Raw genomic sequence first — 20,742 nt, 5'->3', positions numbered from 1 at the left:
CCTCTCACAACTCACCCCGCCCCTGGCCCCACCTATCTGGGCGGATCCCTGCAGGAGTAAACAGAACTGCTGAAACAAACGGGCTCTGAATCTGGTGCAGAAAGAGCTTTGGAACTCCAAAAGCTCTTCGCATACCTATCAACCTGTTGCAGAAGACACTCCTCTAGATGTCTAGGAAGAGAAATAGTAAATCAGTGATTGCCATGAATAACCAAGGCAACAAGATAGCTCAGAAAGAAAGTGAAAAGTCTCCAGAAAAGGAACTTAGAGATATGGACCTTTGTGATTTAAATGACAGAGAATTCAAGATCGCAATTCTGAAAAAACTGAACGAGATGCAAGAAAACACAGAAAGGCAGTTTAATGAACTCAGAAACACAATCAAAGAACACCATGAGCATTTTACAAAAGAGATTGAAATCTTGAAAAAGAACCAAATAGAATTTCTGGAGATTAAGAACTCAATAGAAGAAATTAACAATAAAATATCCAGCTTAGGTAGTAGAGTTGACCAGATGGAGGAAAGAATCAGTGACATCGAAGATAGGAACCTGGAATTTACACAGAGGGAAGAAGAAAGAGACTTGAGACTTAAAAGAAATGAAAGAACTCTACAAGAACTTTCTGACTCCATCAGAAAGAGCAATATAAGAATAATGGGCATACCAGAAGGAGAAGAAAGAGGGAAGGAAACAGAGAATATATTCAAACAAATCGTCGATGAGAACTTCCCAAACTTGTGGACAGAACTGGATCCTCGAATCCAAGAAGCAAATAGAACACCTAATTACCTCAATCCCAACAGGCCTTCACCAAGGCACATTGTATTGAAGCTGTCTAAAATCAATGATAAAGAAAGAATCCTCAAGGCAGCCAGGGAAAAGAAGACGGTAACTTACAAAGGAAAGCCCATTAGATTATCATCAGATTTTTCAGCAGAAACTCTACAAGCTAGGAGGGAATGGAACCAAATATTCAAACTATTGAAAGAGAGAAATCATGAGCCAAGAATAATATATCCAGCAAAGATCTCCTTTAGATATGAAGGAGGAATAAAGACCTTTCCAGACATCCAGAAGCTGAGGGAATTTTCTAATACACGACCTGCACTACAAGAAATACTAAAGGAGGCTATTAGACCACCATCAACAGGGACAACTTGTGGCAACCAAAACATAAAAAGGGGGAGTGTAAAGGCCTGAACTGGAATATGGGAATAGAGAAAGTAAGCGGACTGAAGAAACTGGAATACTCTAAATATCAAACTTTTTTTTACATAAACTCAAGGGTAACCACTCAAAAAACATCCAAATCTGAAATATATACTGTAATAAAAGAAGAAACAGAGGGAAACATCATAGAATACTACCACACAGAAATAACAGACAACAACAAAAAGGCAAAGAAACAATGGAGACACAGCCTTACCAGAAAACTAAAGACAGAATGACAGGAAATCCTCACATATCAATAATCACCCTAAATGTAAATGGACTGAACTCACCAATAAAGAGACATAGAATAGCAGATTGGATCAAAAAACTAAACCCAACCATATGCTGCCTACAAGAGACACATCTCAGCTACAAGGACAAGCATAGACTCAAAGTGAAAGGGTGGAAATTGACACTTCAAGCAAATGGTACCCAGAAAAAATCAGGTGTAGCCATAATGATTTCCGATGAAACAGACTTCAGGGTGAAAAAGATAACAAGAGACAAAGATGGACATTTCATAATGGTAAAGGGGACTATACAACAAGAAGACATAACAGTCATCAATATTTATGCCCCCAATCAGGGAGCACCGAAATATACCAAGCAACTACTAACAGAACTAAAGGGAGAAATTGACCAAAACACAATTATACTAGGGGACTTAAATACATCATTGACAGCTATGGACAGATCATCCAAACAGAAGATAAATAACGAAATCGCAGCCCTAAATGACACATTAGATGAATTGGACATAATTGACATATATAGAGCACTTCATCCTAAAACATCAGACTATACATTCTTTTCTAGTGTACATGGAACATTCTCAAGGATAGACCATATATTGGGACACAAAATCAGCCTCAGCAAATTTAAGAAGATTGAAATCATACCAAGCATATTCTCTGATCACAAAGCTTTGAAATTGGATATCAACTGCAAAAAGAAAGCAGGAAAAAACACAAATACATGGAGATTAAACAACATACTTTTGAAGAACGACTGGGTCAAAGAAGAAATTAGAGGAGAGCTCAAAAGATACATAGAAACAAATGACAATGAAAATACATCCTACCAAAATTTTTGGGATGCCGCGAAAGCAGTTTTAAGAGGGAAATTTATATCATTACAGGCCTATCTCAAGAAACAAGAAAAATCCCAAATAAATAACCTCATGTTACACCTTAAAAAACTAGAAAAAGAAGAACAAGCGAAACCCAAGGTCACCAGAAGAAAGGAAATAACAAAAATCAGAGCAGAACTAAATGAAATAGAGAACAAAAAGACAATAGAAAAAATTAATGTGACAAAAAGCTGGTTCTTTGAAAAGATTAACAAAATCGACAAACCCTTGGCTAGACTCACTAAGATAAAAAGAGAGAAGACACTAATTAACAAAATCAGAAATGAAAAAGGGGAAGTTATCACGGACACCACAGAAATACAAAGAATTATCCAAGAATACTATGAAGGACTATATGCCACCAAATTTAATAACTTAGAAGAAATGGACAAGTTCTTAGAAACATATAGCCTTCCAAGGCTGAACCAAGAAGAAGTGGAAAATCTAAACAGGCCGATCACCAGTAACGAAATTGAATCAGTCATCAAAAACCTTCCCAAAAGCAAAACTCCTGGACCAGATGACTTCACCAGTGAATTCTACCAAACCTTCAAAGAGGATCTAATACCAATCCTGCTCAAACTCTTCCAAAAAATTGAAGAAGAGTCAGTACTCCCTAACTCATTTTATGAGGCCAACATTACCCTGATACCAAAACCTGGTAAGGACAACACAAAAAAAGAAAACTACAGACCTATATCTCTGATGAATACAGATGCTAAAATCCTAAACAAAATTCTAGCAAATCGAATACAACAATGCATTAAAAAGATTATTCATCACGACCAAGTGGGGTTCATCCCCGGGGCACAAGGATGGTTCAACATTCGCAAATCCATCAATGTGATACATCACATAAACAAAATAAAGGACAAAAACCATATGATTCTATCAATTGATGCAGAAAAAGCATTTGATAAGATACAACATCCATTTATGATTAAAACACTTACTAAAATTGGTATAGAAGGAAAATACCTCAACATAATAAAGGCCATATACGACAAGCCCTCAGCTAACCTCATAATTAATGGTGAAAAGCTGAAGCCCTTTGCTCTACGTTCAGGAACACGACAAGGTTGTCCCCTATCACCTCTGCTTTTCAACATAGTGTTGGAAGTCCTCGCCAGAGCTATCAGGCAAGAGAAAGAAATAAAAGGCATCCAAATTGGGAATGAAGAAGTTAAATTGTCACTCTTTGCAGATGACATGATGCTATATATAGAAAACCCTAAAGACTCCACCAAAAAGCTATTAGAAACAATCAATGAATATAGTAAAGTTGCTGGCTACAAAATCAACGTACAAAAGTCCATTGCTTTCCTATATACCAACAATGAAATCTCAGAAAAAGAGATAGAAAAAACAATTCCTTTTGCAATTGCAGCAAAAAGAATAAAATACCTAGGAATAAACTTAACCAAGGATGTGAAGGATTTATATGCTGAAAACTATAAGACATTTTTGAAAGAAATTGAAGAAGACACAAAGAAATGGAAAGACATTCCGTGCTCATGGATTGGAAGAATCAACATCGTTAAAATGGCCATATTACCCAAAGCCATATACAGATTTAATGCAATCCCCATTAAAATCCCAATGGCATTTTTTAAAGAAATAGAACAAAAAATCATCAGATTTGTTTGGAACCACAAAAGACCCCGAATAGCCAAAGCAATATTAAAAAAAAAGAACAATACTGGAGGTATCACACTCCCTGATTTTTCCTTGTACTACAGGGCTACAATAATCAAAACAGCTTGGTATTGGCGGAAAAACAGACTCATAGACCAATGGAATAGAATTGAGAACCCAGAAATAAAACCACATAAATATGGACAGATAATTTTTGACAAAGAAGCTAAAAACATACAATGGAGAAAAGACAGCCTCTTCAATAAATGGTGCTGGCAGAATTGGATAGCCACGTGCAAAAGAATGAAACTGGACTGCTATCTGTCACCATGTACCAAAATTAATTCAAAATGGATCAAAGACTTAAGCATAAGACCTGACACAATAAATTGCATTGAAGAAAACATAGGTACTAAACTTATGGACCTTGGGTTCAAAGAGCATTTTATGAATTTGACTCCAAAGGCAATGGAAGTAAAAACTAAAATAAACAAATGGGATTATATGAAACTGAAAAGCTTCTGCACAGCAAAAGAAACTATTGACAAAATAATGAGGCAACCAACTGAATGGGAGAAGATTTTCGCAAACAGTTCCTCTGATAAGGGGCTAATATCCAAAATATACAAGGAACTCATGAAACTCAACAACAAAAAAACAAACAACCCAATTGAAAAATGGACAGAGGACCTGAAGAGACATTTCTCCAAAGAGGATATACAAATGGCATATAGATATATGAAAAAATGCTCAACATCGCTAATCATCAGAGAAATGCAAATGAAAACCACAATGAGATATCACCTCACCCCAGTCAGAATGGCTTTCATCAACAAAACAAATAGTAACAAGTGTTGGAGAGGCTGTGGAGAAAAAGGAACTCTCATACACTGTTGGTGGGAATGCAGACTGGTGCAGCCGCTATGGAAGGCAGTGTGGAGGTTCCTCAAGAAATTACGAATAGAATTACCATATGACCCAGCAATCGCTCTCCTGGGTATCTACCCCAAAAATATAAAAGCATTTCTCTACAGAGACACGTGTACTCCAATGTTCATTGCAGCTTTGTTTACGGTGGCCAAGACATGGAAACAACCAAAATGTCCTTCGATAGATGAATGGATAAAGAAGTTGTGGTACATATACACAATGGAATACTATTCGGCGTTAAGGAAAGATGATATAGGAGCATTTGTGACAACATGGATGGATCTCGAGAGAATAATGCTAAGTGAAATAAGTCAGACAGAAAAAGCAGAGAACCCTATGATTTCACTGATATGTGGTATATAAACCAAAAAGAACAAGACAAACAAATGAGAAACAAAAACTCATAGACACAGACAATAATTTATTGGTTACCAGAGGGTAAGGGGGTGGGGGGTGGGTGATGAGGGTAAAGGGGATCAAATATATGGTGATGGAAGGAGAACTGACTCTGGGTGGTGAACACACAATGGGATTTATAGACGATGTAATACAGAATTGTACACCTGAAATCTATGTAAATTTACTAACAATTGTCACCCCAATAAAATTAATTAAAAAAAAAAAAAAAAAGATACATAGAAACAAATGACAATGAAAATACACCCTACCAAAATTTTTGGGATGCTGCGAAAGCAGTTTTTAGAGGGAAATTTATATCATTACAGGCCTATCTCAAGAAACAAGAAAAATCCCAAATAAATAACCTCATTTTACACCTTAAAGAACTAGAAAAACAAGAACAAGTTAAACCCAAATCAGCAGAAGAAAGGAAATAACAAAAATCAGAGCAGAACTAAATGAAATAGAAAATAAAAAGACAATGGAAAAAATTAATGTGACAAAGAGCTGGTTCTTTGAAAAGATTAAAAAAATCGACAGACCCTTGGCTAGATTCACTAAGATAAAAAGAGAGAACACACTAATTAAGAAAATCAGAAATGAAAATGGGGAAGTTTTCACGGACACCACAGAAATACAAAGGATTATTGCAAGAATACTATGAAGGACTATATGCCACCAAATTCAATAACCTAGAAGAAATGGACAAGTTTTACGAAATATATAGCCTTCCAAGACTGAATCATGAAGAACTGGAAATGTAAACAGACAAATCCCCAGTAACGAAATTGAATCAGGCATCAAAAACCTTCCCAAAAGCAAAAGTCTGGGACCAGATGGTTTCACTAGTGAATTCTACCAAACCTTCAAACAGGATCTAATACCAATCCTGCTCAAACTCTTCCAAAAAGTTGAAGAAGAGACAATACTCCCTAACTCATTTTATGAGGCCAACATTACCCTGATTCCAAAACCTGGTACGGACAACACAAAAAAAGAAAACTACAGACCAATATCTCTGATGAATACTGATGCAAAAATCCTAAACAAAATTCTAGCAAATGGAATACAACAATGCATTAAAAAGATTATTCATCACAACAAAGTGGGGTTGAACCCCGGGGCAGAAGGATGTTTCAACATCCGCAAATCCATCAATGTGATACATCACATAAACAAAATAAAGGACAAAAATCACATGATTTTATCAATTGATGCAGAAAAAGCATTTGATAAGATACAACATCCATTTGTGATTAAAACACTTAATAAAATAGGTATAATAGGAAAATACCTTAACATAATAAAAGCCATATATGACAAGCCCTCAGCTATTCTCATAATTAATGGTAAAAAACTGAATCCCTTTGCTTTATGTTCAGGAACACGACAGGGCTGTCCCCTATCACCTCTGCTTTTCAACATAGTGTTGGAAGTCCTTGCCAGAGCAATCAGGCAAGAGAAATAAATAAAAAGCATCCAAATTGGGAATGAAGAAGTTATCACTCTTTGCAGATGGCATGATGCTGTATACAGAAAACCCTAAAGAATCCACCAAAAAGCTGTTAGAAACAATCAACGAATGCAGTAAAGTTGCTGGCTACAAAGTCAAGGTACTAAAGTTCATTGCATTCCTATATACTAACAATGAAATCTCAAAAAAAGAAATACAAAAAAAAACTATTCCCTTTGCAATTTCAGCAAAAAGAATAAAATACCTAGGAATAAACTTAACTAAGGATGTGAAGGACCTATATGCTGAAAAGTATAGGACATTTTTGAAAGAAATTGAAGAAGACACAAAGAAATAAGAAGACATTCTGTGCTCATGGGTTGGAAGAATCAACATAGTTAAAATGGCCATATTACCCAAAGCAATATACAGGTTTAATGCAATCCCCATAAAAATCCCAATGGCATTTTTTAAAGAAATAGAACAAAAAATCATCAGATTTGTTTGGATCGCCAAGAGCCCCTGAATAGCCAAAGCAATCTTAAGAAAACATTACAATATTGGAAGTGTTGCATTCCCTGACTTTAGCTTTTACTACAGGGCTACAATAATCAAAACAGCGTGGTACTGGCAGAAAAGCAGACACATAGACCAATGGAATAGAATTGAGAACCCAGAAATAAAACCACATTAATATGGACAGATAATTTTTGACAAAGAAGTGAAAAGCATACATGGAGGAAAGACAGCCTCTTCAATAAATGATGCTGGGAGAATTGGATAGCCACGTGCCAAAGAATGAAACTGGACTGCTATCTGTCACCGTGTACCAAAATTAATTCAAAATGGATCAAAGACTTAAGCATAAGACCTGACACAATAAACTGCATAGAAAAAAACATAGGTACTAAACTTATGGACCTTTGGTTCAAAGAGCACTTTATGAATTTGAGTCCAAAGCCAATGGAAGTAAAAGCTAAAATAATCAAATGGGACTATATGAATCTTAAAAGCTTCTGCACAGCAAAAGAAACCATTGACCCAATAAAGAGGGAACCGACTAAATGGGAGAAGATTTTTGCAAACAGTTCTTCTGATAAGGGGCTAATATCCAAAATATACAAGGAACTCATGAAACTCAACAACAAAAAAACAAACAACCCAAGTAAAAAATGGGCAGAGGAACTGAAGAGACATTTCTCCAAAGAGGACATACAAATGGCAAATACATATATGACAAAATGCTCAACATCACTAATCATCAGAGAAATGCAAATAAAAAACACAATGAGATATCACCTCACCCCAGTCAGAATGACTATCATCAACAAGACAAATAGTAACAAGTGTTGGAAAGGCTGTGGAGAAGAAGGAACCCTCATACACTGTTGGTGGGAATCCAGACTGGTGCAGCCGTTATGGAAGGCAGTGTGGAGGTTCCTCAAAAAATTACAAATAGAGTTACCACATGACCCAGAAATCCCTCTCCTGGGTATCTACCCCAATAATTTGAAAACATTGATACATAAAGAAAAGTGTGCTCCAATGTTCATTGCAGCTTTGTTTACGTTGGCCAAGACATGGAAACAACCAAAATGTCCTTCGATAGATGAATGGATAAAGAAGTTGTGGTATATATATACAATGGAATACTATTTGGCGGTAAGTAAAGATGATATAGGAACATTTGTGACAACATGGATGGATCTTGAGAGTATAACGCTAAGTGAAATAAGTCAGCCAGGAAAATCAGAGAACCATATGATTTCACTGATATGTGGTATATAAACCAAAAACAACAAAAGAACAAGACAAACAAATGAAAAACAAAGACTCATAGACACAGACAATAGTTTAGTGGTTACCAGAGTTTAATGGGGGGTGGGAGGTGGAAGATGAGGGTAAGGGGGATCAAATATATGGTGATGGAAGGAGAACTGACTCTGGGTGGTGAACACACAATGGGATTTATAGACGATGTAATACAGAATTGTACACCTGAAATCTATGTAAATTTACTAACAATTGTCACCCCAATAAAATTAATTAAAAAAAAAAGAAAAAGAAAAAGCAGAGAACCCTATGATTTCACTGATATGTGGTATATAAACCAAAAACAACAAAGGAACAAGACAAACAAATGAGAAAGAAAAACTCATAGACACAGACAATAATTTAGTGGTTACCAGAGGGTAAGGGGGTGGGGGGCGTGTGATGAGCGTAGGGGGATCAAATATATGGTGATGGAAGGAGAATTGCCTCTGGGTGGTGAACACACAATGGGATTTATAGATGATGTAATACAGAATTGTACACCTGAAATCTATGTAAATTTAGTAACAATTGTCACCCCAATAAATTTAATAAAAAAAAATTCTAAACTTTGCCACTTCAAAATAGATAATAAGAAAATGAAAAGACACATAAAAAACTGGAAGGAAATATTTGCAAATCACTTTCCAATAAAAAATTTGTATTGAGAATATGCAAAATACTCCTACAAGTCAATAATAAGACCAACAACCTTATCAAAAAGTGGACAAAATACATCAACAGATATTTCACCAAAGCAGATATATGAGTGTTTAGTAAGTCCATGAACAAATGCTCATAATCACTGGTCATTCAAGAAATGCACATTTAAACCAAAATGAGATATTATCTCATACTCTTTAGAATGGCTGCATTAAGTAAGATTTACAATAGCAAATATTTGCAAAGATATGGAGATGAAAGAACAATTATACATTGATGATCGGTATGTGAAATGGTACAACCACTTTGGAAAACTGTTTGGCATTTTCTTAAAGTATTAAAAATAAAAACTAAAATACAACTAAGCAATTCAACTCATGGGTATTTGCTGAAGAGAAACAAAAACATGTCCACACATAGGGCTTTATGCAAATATTCACAGCAGCATTAACAATAGCCCCAAATTTGAAACAACCTAAATGCCTATCAACTTGTAAATGAATAGTTAAAATACAGTATATACATACAATAAATACACTTGAGTAATAAAAAGTAATTAACTTGTGACACATGCTGCATCATAGACGAATCTGAAAAACATGCAATGTAACAGAAGCCACAACATATTGTATAATTCTATTTATATGAATTGTTCAGAAAAGACAAATACAAATTCATAGAGATAGAAATTAGGTCAGTGGTTGCCATTTGTTTGGGATATGAATGTGGGATAACTTGAAATAGACATGAGAGATATACTGAGGAGATTAAAATGTTCTAAAACTGATATATGATGATGTTTGTACCACTAAGTGAAGTTACTAAAAATCATTGAATTGTATACTTGAAATGGGTGCATTTTATTATATGCAAACATATACCGCAGTCTTTGTTTATAACAAAGATACTGTTAAGAGAATGAAAAGACAAGTCACAAATAAAGAGAAAATAATTACAAATGGTACATCTGATAGAGGACCTGTCTCCAGAATACATAGAGTTCTCAAATCTCAATAGTAAGGGAACACAGCCCATAAAAAATGGGCAAAATATTTGAAAAACACTTCACTAAAGAAGATACGGAGATAACCAATAAGCATATAAAAATGTGCTCAAAACCATTAGTCACAAGATAAATGCAAATTTAAACTATGATGTGCCCACTACACACCCATTAAGACAGATAAAAAAAAAACCAAAACGATCATATCAAGTGTTGGTGAGGATTTGAAGAAACTAGACCTATGATACAGTGCTGTCAGGACTGTGAAATGGAACAATCCCTCTGGGAAATAGTTTGGCAGTTTCTTAAAAAGTTAAGCACACAGTCGACTTATGATCCAGCTATTCTACTGATAAGTATTTACCCAAGAGGAGTGATAGCCCATATCCGTACAATCACTTGTACCTGAATGTTTATTGCAGCTTTAGCTGTTAAAGCCCCAAACTGGAAACAAAACAAATGTTCATTAATGGGTGAATGGATAAACAAATTGTTTTTATTCATATAGGGAAATACTACCCAACCAAAAAAAAAAAAATGAATTACTGATACACACAACAACATGAATGAATTTCAAAATAATCAGGCTGAGTGAATAAAACCAGACTAAAAAGAGAGTATATATGGCTTGTTTCCATCTATATAAAACTATTGAAAATGCAAATTAGTGACAGGAACACATCAGTAGTTGCACGGTGTGGTAGAACTGCAAAAGGTAGGGAAAATGATTGAAAGGGGGCCTTCAGAAACTTTTAGGGATGTTGGGTATGTTCACCCAAGACTGGTTCTTGAGTGTGTATACATATCAAAACATCAAATTATACTGTTTAAATATGTGCAATTTACTTTATGTTAATTATACCTCAATAAAGCTTTTACAAACTAAACATCAGGTATTAGAAAAGCTGGGTATTTAAATCTACTTTTTCAACTGTACATTTTATAAAATTTACATATAGATCAGTTTGTATGATGAAAATTTACATTCAAATTGACATGTGCTGTAAGTGTAAAATACATATTGATTTAAAAGATTTTGTATGGTAAAAAGGAATACAAAAATATCTCAATTTTTATATCAATAACAGTCAAATGACAAGATTTTGGATATATGAGTCACAGTATATTATTAAAATTAAATTTACATGCAGCTTTTTACTTTTTAATGTTGCTACTAGAAAACAGAAGCATAATATATGGTTCATATTATATTTTTATTGTATTACACTGGTCCACACTGTGCCAGGAATTGTGCTTCATCTTAGGGTTGCAAAGGTGACAAAAAACCAGATATTTTCCTTGTTTTTATGGAACACTCTAGATTTGATAGGAAGAGAGGTATTAATGAAATAATCATATAATCCAATACAAAATGCCATTGTGATAAATGACCATGTTGGAAACGTATTAGCTTCCTCTGGAAGCACACTGTACCCATGTAATGAAATATAACTGCTGTGTCTGAAAATTCGAACACCCATTTCCAAAGATTATATTATCAGTGTCAATGCCCCTCAGCCCAAACCCACTAAAAATATGCTAGCATATGGTTTTCAAAGGACAGGTATTGCATAAATTTTGTAAGATTTATACCTCAGTATTTCATATTTTATGCTATTTTAAAAGGTAGTTTTAGATTTCAATTTATGATTATTTGTTGATAATATGTAGACATACAGTTGATTTTTGTATACTGATCTTGTATCTGTAATCTTGCTAAATCACTTATTGGTTCTGATTCATTTTTCCAATTTTTGTTTTTTGTTTTGTTTTCTATTAATTTTAATTACATTTATTGGGGTGACACTCGTTAGTAAAATTATACAGGTTTCAAGTGTAAAATTCTATAACACAGCATCTGTATAGTGCATTGTGTGTTCACCACCCAGAGTCAGTTCTCCTTCCATCACCATATATTTGATAGTCCTTTTCCTCCTCTTCCTCCTCCCCCTTCCCCTCTGGTAACCACTAAACTGTTATCTGTGTCTATGAGTTTTTCTTTGATTGTTTGTCTTATTTTCTTTGTTGCTTTCAGTTTTATATCCCACATGTGAGTGAACTTATATACTTCTCAACAGTTTCTGTCTGACTTATTTTGCTTAGCAAGATACTGTCAAGACCTATGCAAGTTGTTGCAAATGGCAGCATTTCATCTTTTCTTATTACTAAGTAATATTCCATTGTATATATGCACCACTTCTTCTTTATCCAATCATCTGTCGAAGGACACTTTTGTTGTTTACATGTCTTGGCCATCATGAATAATGCTGCAATGAACATGGGGTCATATATATATATATATATATATATATATATATATATATATATATATATATGGATAAATGTTTTCAGATTTTGGAAGTAGATACTCACAAGAAGTATTGCTGGGTCTTATCATAATTGTGTTCTGAATTTTTTTGAGGAACCTCTATGCTGTTTTCCACAGTGGCTGCAACAATTTATATTCCCACCAACAGTGTATGAGGTTTCCTTTTTTGAGGTTTAACAGCCTCTCCAAGTTGTTATTATTTCTCTTATTGATGATAGCCATTCTAACAGGTGTGAGGTGGTATCTCATTGTGGTTTTGACTTTCATTTCCCTAATACTTAGTGAAGTTAAGCGTCTTTTCATATATCTGTTGGCTGTTTGTATGTATTCTTGGAAGAAGTGTCTCTTCATGTCCTCTGCCCATTTTGTAATTTGATTGGTTTTGTTGTCTTTCTTGGTGGTGAGTTATACGAGTTCTTTATATATTTTAGATATCAACCCTTCATCGGAGGTGTTGTTTGCAAATAACTTCTTCCATTCAGTTGGTTGCTTCTTTCTTTTGTTGATGGTTTCTTTTGCTATGCAGAAGCTTTTTAGTTTTATATAGTCCCATTCATTTTTTATTTTTTTAATTTTTTTATTAGTTTCAGGTGCACAGGACAAAGTAATACTTAGACATTTATCATTTATATCCCCCCACTGTGTGAACCCCCTTTCCCCCATCCACTATCCCGCTGATATCGCACAGAGCCATTACATTTCCACTGTCTCCATTCCTAATGCTGTACTCTGCTTCTTGCAAGTATATATATATATATATATATATATATATATATATATATATGTATATATATATGTACATATATATATATAAAATTATAGTTGGCATTCATTATTGTTCAGCTTCAGCTTCAGGTGTACAGTGCAGTGATCAGGCATCTACATCATCTCTGAGGTGGTTCCCCTAATGAGAAAAGTGTCCATCAGACACCCTATAAATTCTATAAAACATTGTGGATTACATTCCCCAAATTAATTTTCAAAACCCGTGGCCATCTTGTGGTTACTGACTGTTTTCTAATCCCCTCACCTTTTCCCATATCCCCAACCCCCCTCCCATCTAGCAACCCTCAGTTTTTCCTCTATGTCTCCAAAACTGTTTCTGATTAGTTCATTCACATATTCTTTTCTTTAGATTCCACATATAAGTGAGATCATATGATATTTGTCTTTCTCTGTCTGACTTATTTCACTTAACATAATGTTCTCTAGGTCCATCCATGTTGTTGCAAATGGCAAGATTTCTTCTTTATGGCTGCATAATACTCCACTGTATAAGTGTACCACAGTTTCTTAATCCAGTCATAAACCGACGAACATTTTGGTTGTTTCCATGTCTTGGCTATTGTGTATAACGCTGCAATAAACATAGGAGTGCATAAAGATTTTTGAATTAGAGTTTTGGATTTCTCCGGATAGGTACTTAGGAGTGGAATTGCTGGATCATAAGGTAGCTCCATTTTCAGATTTTTGAGATCCCTCCATATTGTTTTCCATAGTGTTTGAAACAATCTGCAAACTCACCAACAGTGCACAAGCGTTCTCTTTTCTCCACATCTGCACTAGCACTTGTTGTTTGTTGATTTATTGATGATAGCCATTTTGGCTGGGGTGAGAAGGTATCTCATTGTGGTTTTTATTTGCATTTCTCTGATGGTTAGTGAGGTTGAGCATTTCTTCATATGTCTGTTTGCCATCTGTATGTCCTGTTTAGAGAAATGTCTCTTCATATCCTCTGCCCATATTTTAATTGGGTTGTTTGTTTTTTTGGAGTTGAGTTCAGTGAGTTTTTTATAAATTTATGATATTGACCTCTTATCAGATATATCATTGGCAAATATCTTTTCCCATTCAGTAGGATCCCTTTTCGTTTTATCGATGGTTTCCTTTGCTGTGAAAAAGCTTTTTAGTTTCACGTAATCCCACATGTTTATTTTTTCTCTTACTTCCCTCGTGGGAGGAGATATATCAGTAAAAATCTTACTCCGGGTAATATATGTGAAGTTTCTTCCTATATTTTCTTCTAGGAATTTTATGGTTTCAGACCTTACAATTAAGTATTTAAGCCATTTTGAATTTATTTTTGGTGTAAGGAGGTGGTCCAGCTTCATTTTTTTGCATGTGTCTGTCCAGGTTTCCCAAAACCACTTATTGGATAGACTGTCTTTACCCCACCATACATTCTTGCTTCCATTGTCGTAGATTAAATGGCCATGTAGGCATGAATTTACTTCTGGACTCTCTATTCTGTTCCATTGATCTATGTGTCTGTTTTTATGCCGGTACCAAGCTGTTATGATTACTGTAGACTTGTGTATAATTTGATGTCAGTTATTGTTATACTTCCCACTTTGTTCTTGTTTCTCAAGATTGCTGCGGCTATCTGGGGTCTTTTATGGTGCTATATAAATTTTAGGATTATATGTTCTATTTCTGTGAAAAACATTGTTGGTAGTTTGATAGGAATTGTGTTCAATATGTATATTGCCTTAGGGAGTGTGGACATTTTAACTATATTAATTCTTCCTATCCATCAACATGGAATGTGTTTCCATCCATTTGTACCTCCATGAATTGGTGTGTCTTCCAGTTTTTTTCTAGTAATTCATGTCTAATTTCATAGCAATGTGGTCAGAGAAGACAATTGGTATGATTTCAATTTTCTTAAATTTATCAAGACTTGTTTTGTGGCCTAACATATGGTCTATCTTTGAAAATGTTCCATGTGCTCTTGAGAAGAACGTGTATTCTGCAGCGTTGGGGCGAAATGCTCTGAAAATATTAATTAAATACAAGTGGTCCAATGTGTCATTTAAGGCTGTTGTTTCCATATTGATTTTCTGTCAGAAGACCTGTCCTTTGTTGTCAGAGGTATGTTTAAGTCCCCTACTATGATAGTGTTACTGTTGATCTCTGTCTTCATGTCAGTCAATATCTATTTTATATATTTAGGTGCTGCTATGTTGGGTGCATAGATGTATAGTAGGGTTATGTCCTCTTGTCGGATCGCTCCCTTCATATTATATAGTGCCCATCTTTGTCTTTTAATATGTTCTTCATTTTAAAGTCTATTTTGTCAGTTATAAGTATTGCAACTCAAGCTTTTTCTCATTTCCATTTGTATGAAATATCTTCCTGCAACCTTTCACTTTCAGCCTGTGTGTGTCTCTTGATCTGAGGTGAGTCTCATATACAGCATATACAAGGGTCTTGCTTTCTTATCCACTCAGCCACCCTATGTCTCTTGATTGGAGCATTTAATCTGTTTACGTTTAAAGTGATTATTGATTGGTACATAAGTATTGCCATTTTTAAATTTATAGTTAGATTGTTTTCAACTTTCTTCTATTTACAGAAGTCCTTTTAGTATTTCTTGCAATGCTGGCTTCGTGGTAATAAATTCTTTTGCTTATTCTTTTCTGGGAAACTCTTTATCTCTCCATAACCTTAAATGATAGCCTTGCTGGATAAAGCAATCTAGGTTGTAGGCCTTTGTTTTCCATCTCTTTGAGTATCTCCTGCCACGCCCTCCTGTCCTTCAATATTTCTGTAGAAAAGTCATTTGATAGTCTTATGTGAGTTCCCTTGTATGTAACCCTCTGTCTTTCTCATGCTACTTTTAGGATTCTCTCTTTGTCTTTAAGCTTTGCCATTTTACCTATAATGTGTCTTGGTGTGGGCCTGTTTGAGTTTATCCTGGTTGGAACTCTCTGCTGGCCATGTGTAGGTTCTCTTTGGAGAAATGTGAATTCAGTTCTTCTGCCCATTTTTTTTTTTAAATTGGATTGTGTGGTTTTTTTTGTTTGTTTGTTTTTGTTTAGGTGTAGTTCTTTATATATTTTCGATATTAGCTCGTTACCTGAGGTGTTGTTTGTAGAAATCTTCTCCCATTTGGTTGGTTGCCTCTTTGCTTTTTCGATGGTTTCTTCGCTGCGCAGAAGCTTTTTAGTTTGATACAGTCCCATTCATTTATTTTAGCTTTTACTTTCCTTGCTTTTGGGGTCAAATTCATAAATTTCTCTTTGAACCCAAGGTTTATAAGTTCAGTACCTAACTTTTGTTGTATGCAGTTTATTGTTTCAGGTCTTATGTTTCAGGTCTTATGTTTAGGTCCTTGATCCATTTTGAGTTAATTTTGGTACACGGTAACAGATAGCAGTCTAGTTTCATTCTTTTGCAGGTGACTTTCCAGTTCTCCCAGCACCATTTTGAAAAGTCTATCTTTTCTCCATTGTATGTTTTTCTCTTCTTTGTCAAAAATTATCTCTCCATATTTATGTGTTTTTATTTCTAGGTTCTCAATTCTATTCCATTGGGCCATGTGTTTGTTTTTTCTGCAAATACCATGCTGTTTTGTTTATGGTTGCCCTGTAATTCAAGTTGAAGTCTGTGAGTTTGATACCTCTAGCATTGCTCTTTTTTCTTAGGATTGCTTTGGCTATTGGGGTCTTTTGCGGTTTCATACAAATCTCATGGTTTTTTTTTTGTTCTGTTTCTTTAAAAATGCCATTGAGATTTTGATGGAGATGAAATGTGTATATTGCTTTGGGTAATATGACCATTTTAACTATGGTGATTCTTCCTATCCATTAACATGGAGTGTCTTTCCATTTCTTTGTGTCTTCTTCAATTTGTTTTAAAAATGTCTTTTAGTTTTCAGCATATAGGTCTTTCTCATCCTTGGTTAAATTTATTCCTAGGTATTTTATTCTTTTTGTTGCCACTGCAAAATAATTTGTGTTTCTTTTTCTGAGATTTGATTGTTAGTATATAGGATGCAATGGATTTTTGTGTGATGATTTTTTACCTGGAAACTTTACTGTATTCGTTCATTGTTTCCAATAGCTTTTTCTGGATTCTTTATGATTTTCTATATATAGCATCATGTCATCTGCAAAAAGTGAAAATGTAACTTCTTCACTCCCAATTTGGATTCCTTTGGTTTCTTTCTCTTACCTGATACCTCTGGCTATGACTTCCAGTACTATGTCATAAAGCAGTGGCGATAGGGGAAAGCCATGTTTTGTTCCTGAATGTAGAGCAAAGGGCTTCTTTTTTTCACTGTTAATTATGATCTTAGGTGAGTGTTTGTCATATATGGCCTGTATTATGTTAAGGTGTTTTCCTTCCAAATGAGTTTTCAGTTTCTTGCTCTTGCTCTTCTCCTGGTACCCCTCTGATCCAAATATTATACGATGTTGTCTCAGAGCATCATTAATCTGTCCTCATTTTTTTGTATTCATTTTTTGTTTTGCTATTCTAATTGGGTGTTTTCTGCTACCATATTTTCTAAATTGCTGATTCTATGTTCCGCTTCATATAATCTATTGTTGATGTATTCATTTAATGTATTCATTTAAGTTATTCTATTCTTTCTGACTGGTTATTTTTTTCATTTTCTCTCACCATTTTTATGTTTCCTGTCTCTTTGTTGAAGTTTTCCCTGAGATTTTAGAGCATCTGTATAACCAGCGTTTAGACCCCTGTGTCTTGTATATTGCTTTTCTCCTTTTTGTTTAGTTCTTTTTCTGGAGCTTTGCTTTGTTTTTTAATTTGGAAGATATTTATTTGTCTCCCCATTTTGGATGCTTCCCTGTGTTTTTTCTATATATTAGGCAGGGCTGCTATGCCTCCCAGTCTTTGTTGAGGGCCTTAGGTAGTAACTATGCTGTGGCGCTCAGTGGCACAGGCACCTTGGTCACCTGACCTCTGTGCTGCATGTTTGTCACTTGTGTAGGTAGTGTGTGTCCTCCCATTGTACTCGAGACCTTTTTGTCATTTGCATGTAAATGGGAGTGACTGACCCTTGAGCTGATTGGTTGTGAAGACTTGCCATCACCAGAGTGGAGGTGTTATGGTGCAAGTGCTGACCCTACATTGCAAGGTTTGCTTCAGTGGAGCGCTTCTGTCTGCCCAGTCTGCCCTTTGCGTGGGTCATCCTTGGATGTGGCCTGGTGGTGTTCCTGCTTGTTCCAAAGTTGGGCATCAGGCATGCCATCCCTGGGGTCTCCTAGGAGTGGACCTGCTCAGGCCAAATTTAGCCACAGCCTGTGCGCTGCACACAGCCAGCTCATGTGAGCCACAAGGCAATTCACAGATGGCTGCTAGCCACACTGGGATTGAAGTTACCTGGAGAGGATAAGCTGTGAGCTGAGGCTGGCTGTCACTAGTGCTGGGCTTGGGGCTGCTCAAGCAGAGGTATGGGACACACCAAAGCCAGATGCAACTTGTTTGGGTTTTTTGAACCTTTGAGAGATTTTAGGAAAGTCTGTAGTACGAGCTAAGACAGGTTGTTTGTATGGAGAAGCCACTGGAAGTGGCTTGGGTATGCCTGGAATTTGGGGCAGGTTCTTAGGGAATCACTAGGACAGAGCTAATGAAAGGTGGTTGCCAGTTTGATGGAGATGGAGATATGGCGTCTGCCTGAGTCTGCACACAGGGAGAGCGCGGGCTCAGCAAAAAAATAGATGGCATCCACCATCTCCTCCATCCAGGAAGAAGATGCTTCTCCAGCCCTCACCCTGCATCCAGAAAATTCACTTCCTCCCTGTGTGTCCCTAGCAGCTTTTGAGCTCCTGCCCCACCCAGCACTGGAGTTCAGAGTGAGTGAGTCTGCCAGCCATTAAGTCTATGCATGGGCCTGTGTCATCTGCTGTTATGTGGGGACAAAATAACCTGCAGTTCCTCCAAATCTTGCAGTCCCTAACCAGTTGTCTTCTTTCCCTCTTTCTGAGTTATCCTTTGGTTGCCTCCTGTATTACTTGTATCGTTGATAGTTCTACTTTGTGAGGGAAATGGAGGGGAAAGGGGATCTATATATTCCTGTCCAGTACTACAATCCTAACTTTAATTTTATTATCCCCAAACCTATTTAATGTATAGTAACTTGAGTTATTTTTCTAAAAGTCTACTTATGTCTATTTTATGATTAAAATCCTTTAAAAATGTCCCTTCCTAAGAATAGTTACATCAAAATCTCCTGAGGTACTTGTTAGAATGCAGATTTATGGGTCCTACACAGACCAACTGAATGAAATTCCTTGAGAAAACACAATTTCAATTAGGTTCTGTTATATTAACATAAAAATCACAACAGTTATAGCATAAAAACAAAATAAGATTGTTAAAGAATTAGTTACCCATCACTGCTAAATACCATAAAACACTAATAATGTAAATTATTTAATGTTGATTTAGGTATTTATATCAATCATGATTGAATTGTATGATCAAATTATCTAGGCTAATTAGATGTAGAAAAAGTATAATATTTTATTACTTACCTCTGAATTCTTTTTAAAACTATAAAAACCAGGTCAAAATTTATACAGTGTGCTGATTACTGCATTTTATTTAAAGTTACCTTTGTAGTACATATAAAAAATAGCATTTCAAATATGTCCTTTGAGATAAAGCTGTCTTATTGAGGTTCAGTTTTGCCAACTTAACAAATATCATGACAGTTTTTCAGTGGCAGTCCTACTAACAACACAAAAGAAAAACCATATGCTGCTTTAAATGAAAAATTACTTACGGCTCTTTTTCTAGAACACCCTGTAATCCAAGGCACAGTAAGGTTTCCTGAAATCTGTGGAAACAACATATTGAAACTCAGTAAGGTATGCATTAACACTAATTGGAATGCAAAGAATTCATAAAAGACTTTAAGATAGGTCTCCATTCAGAGCATATTTCCCACTTAAATAATCCTGTTGCCTTATTGAATTCAACAGATTTAAAGGGCCTTTCATGGTGGGAAAATTTTAGAAGTGGTGCAAAATTCACCCTGGAAATTCAAGAAAATTCCTAGGGTATTGTTGGGGCCTGGAAGTATAATGTGGAATTCTATGGACAATAAAACTCTTATAATAAAAATGCAGTGCTCTGTGGAATAAGTGAGTTACAATAATTAAATTAACTATAATTTCAAGCTCTATATAAGTGCTCTAAACTCATTCATTCTACATAACTGCACATTTCTTTTTAAGTAGAAACTACTAAGGCAAACAGTCAGTAACACCTTATTACATCATCATTGACACACAGTCAGATAAGTGCTACTCCAGTTGGATTCTGGGCAGTGTTTACATAGACCAATGTGGTCTTGTGATCTATGGCTCAAGTTAGCCTGGACTTAACCATACTTTTTCCTGTGACACATAAGGATGCAGGAGT

General features: G+C 35.4%; 1 protein-coding gene across 2 annotated transcripts in view; it reads right to left on the bottom strand.

Moving 5' to 3' along the window:
• Positions 1 to 20,742, bottom strand: part of HDX (highly divergent homeobox) — a 217,687-nt gene that overhangs the window by 112,252 nt on the left and 84,693 nt on the right. For both annotated transcript variants that reach the window (XM_081043668.1, XM_081043669.1), the window contains exon 4: positions 20,102 to 20,155. In XM_081043668.1, the coding sequence (XP_080899794.1) occupies positions 20,102 to 20,155 (54 nt within the window). The remainder of the gene's footprint in view (positions 1 to 20,101; positions 20,156 to 20,742) is intronic.

This window comes from Rhinolophus hipposideros, assembly GCF_964194185.1.
Source record: "Rhinolophus hipposideros genome assembly, chromosome: X".
Classification (NCBI taxonomy): domain Eukaryota; kingdom Metazoa; phylum Chordata; class Mammalia; order Chiroptera; family Rhinolophidae; genus Rhinolophus; species Rhinolophus hipposideros.
Note: the sequence above shows the minus strand (reverse complement) of the source record. Positions and strands in the feature narration are given on the sequence as shown.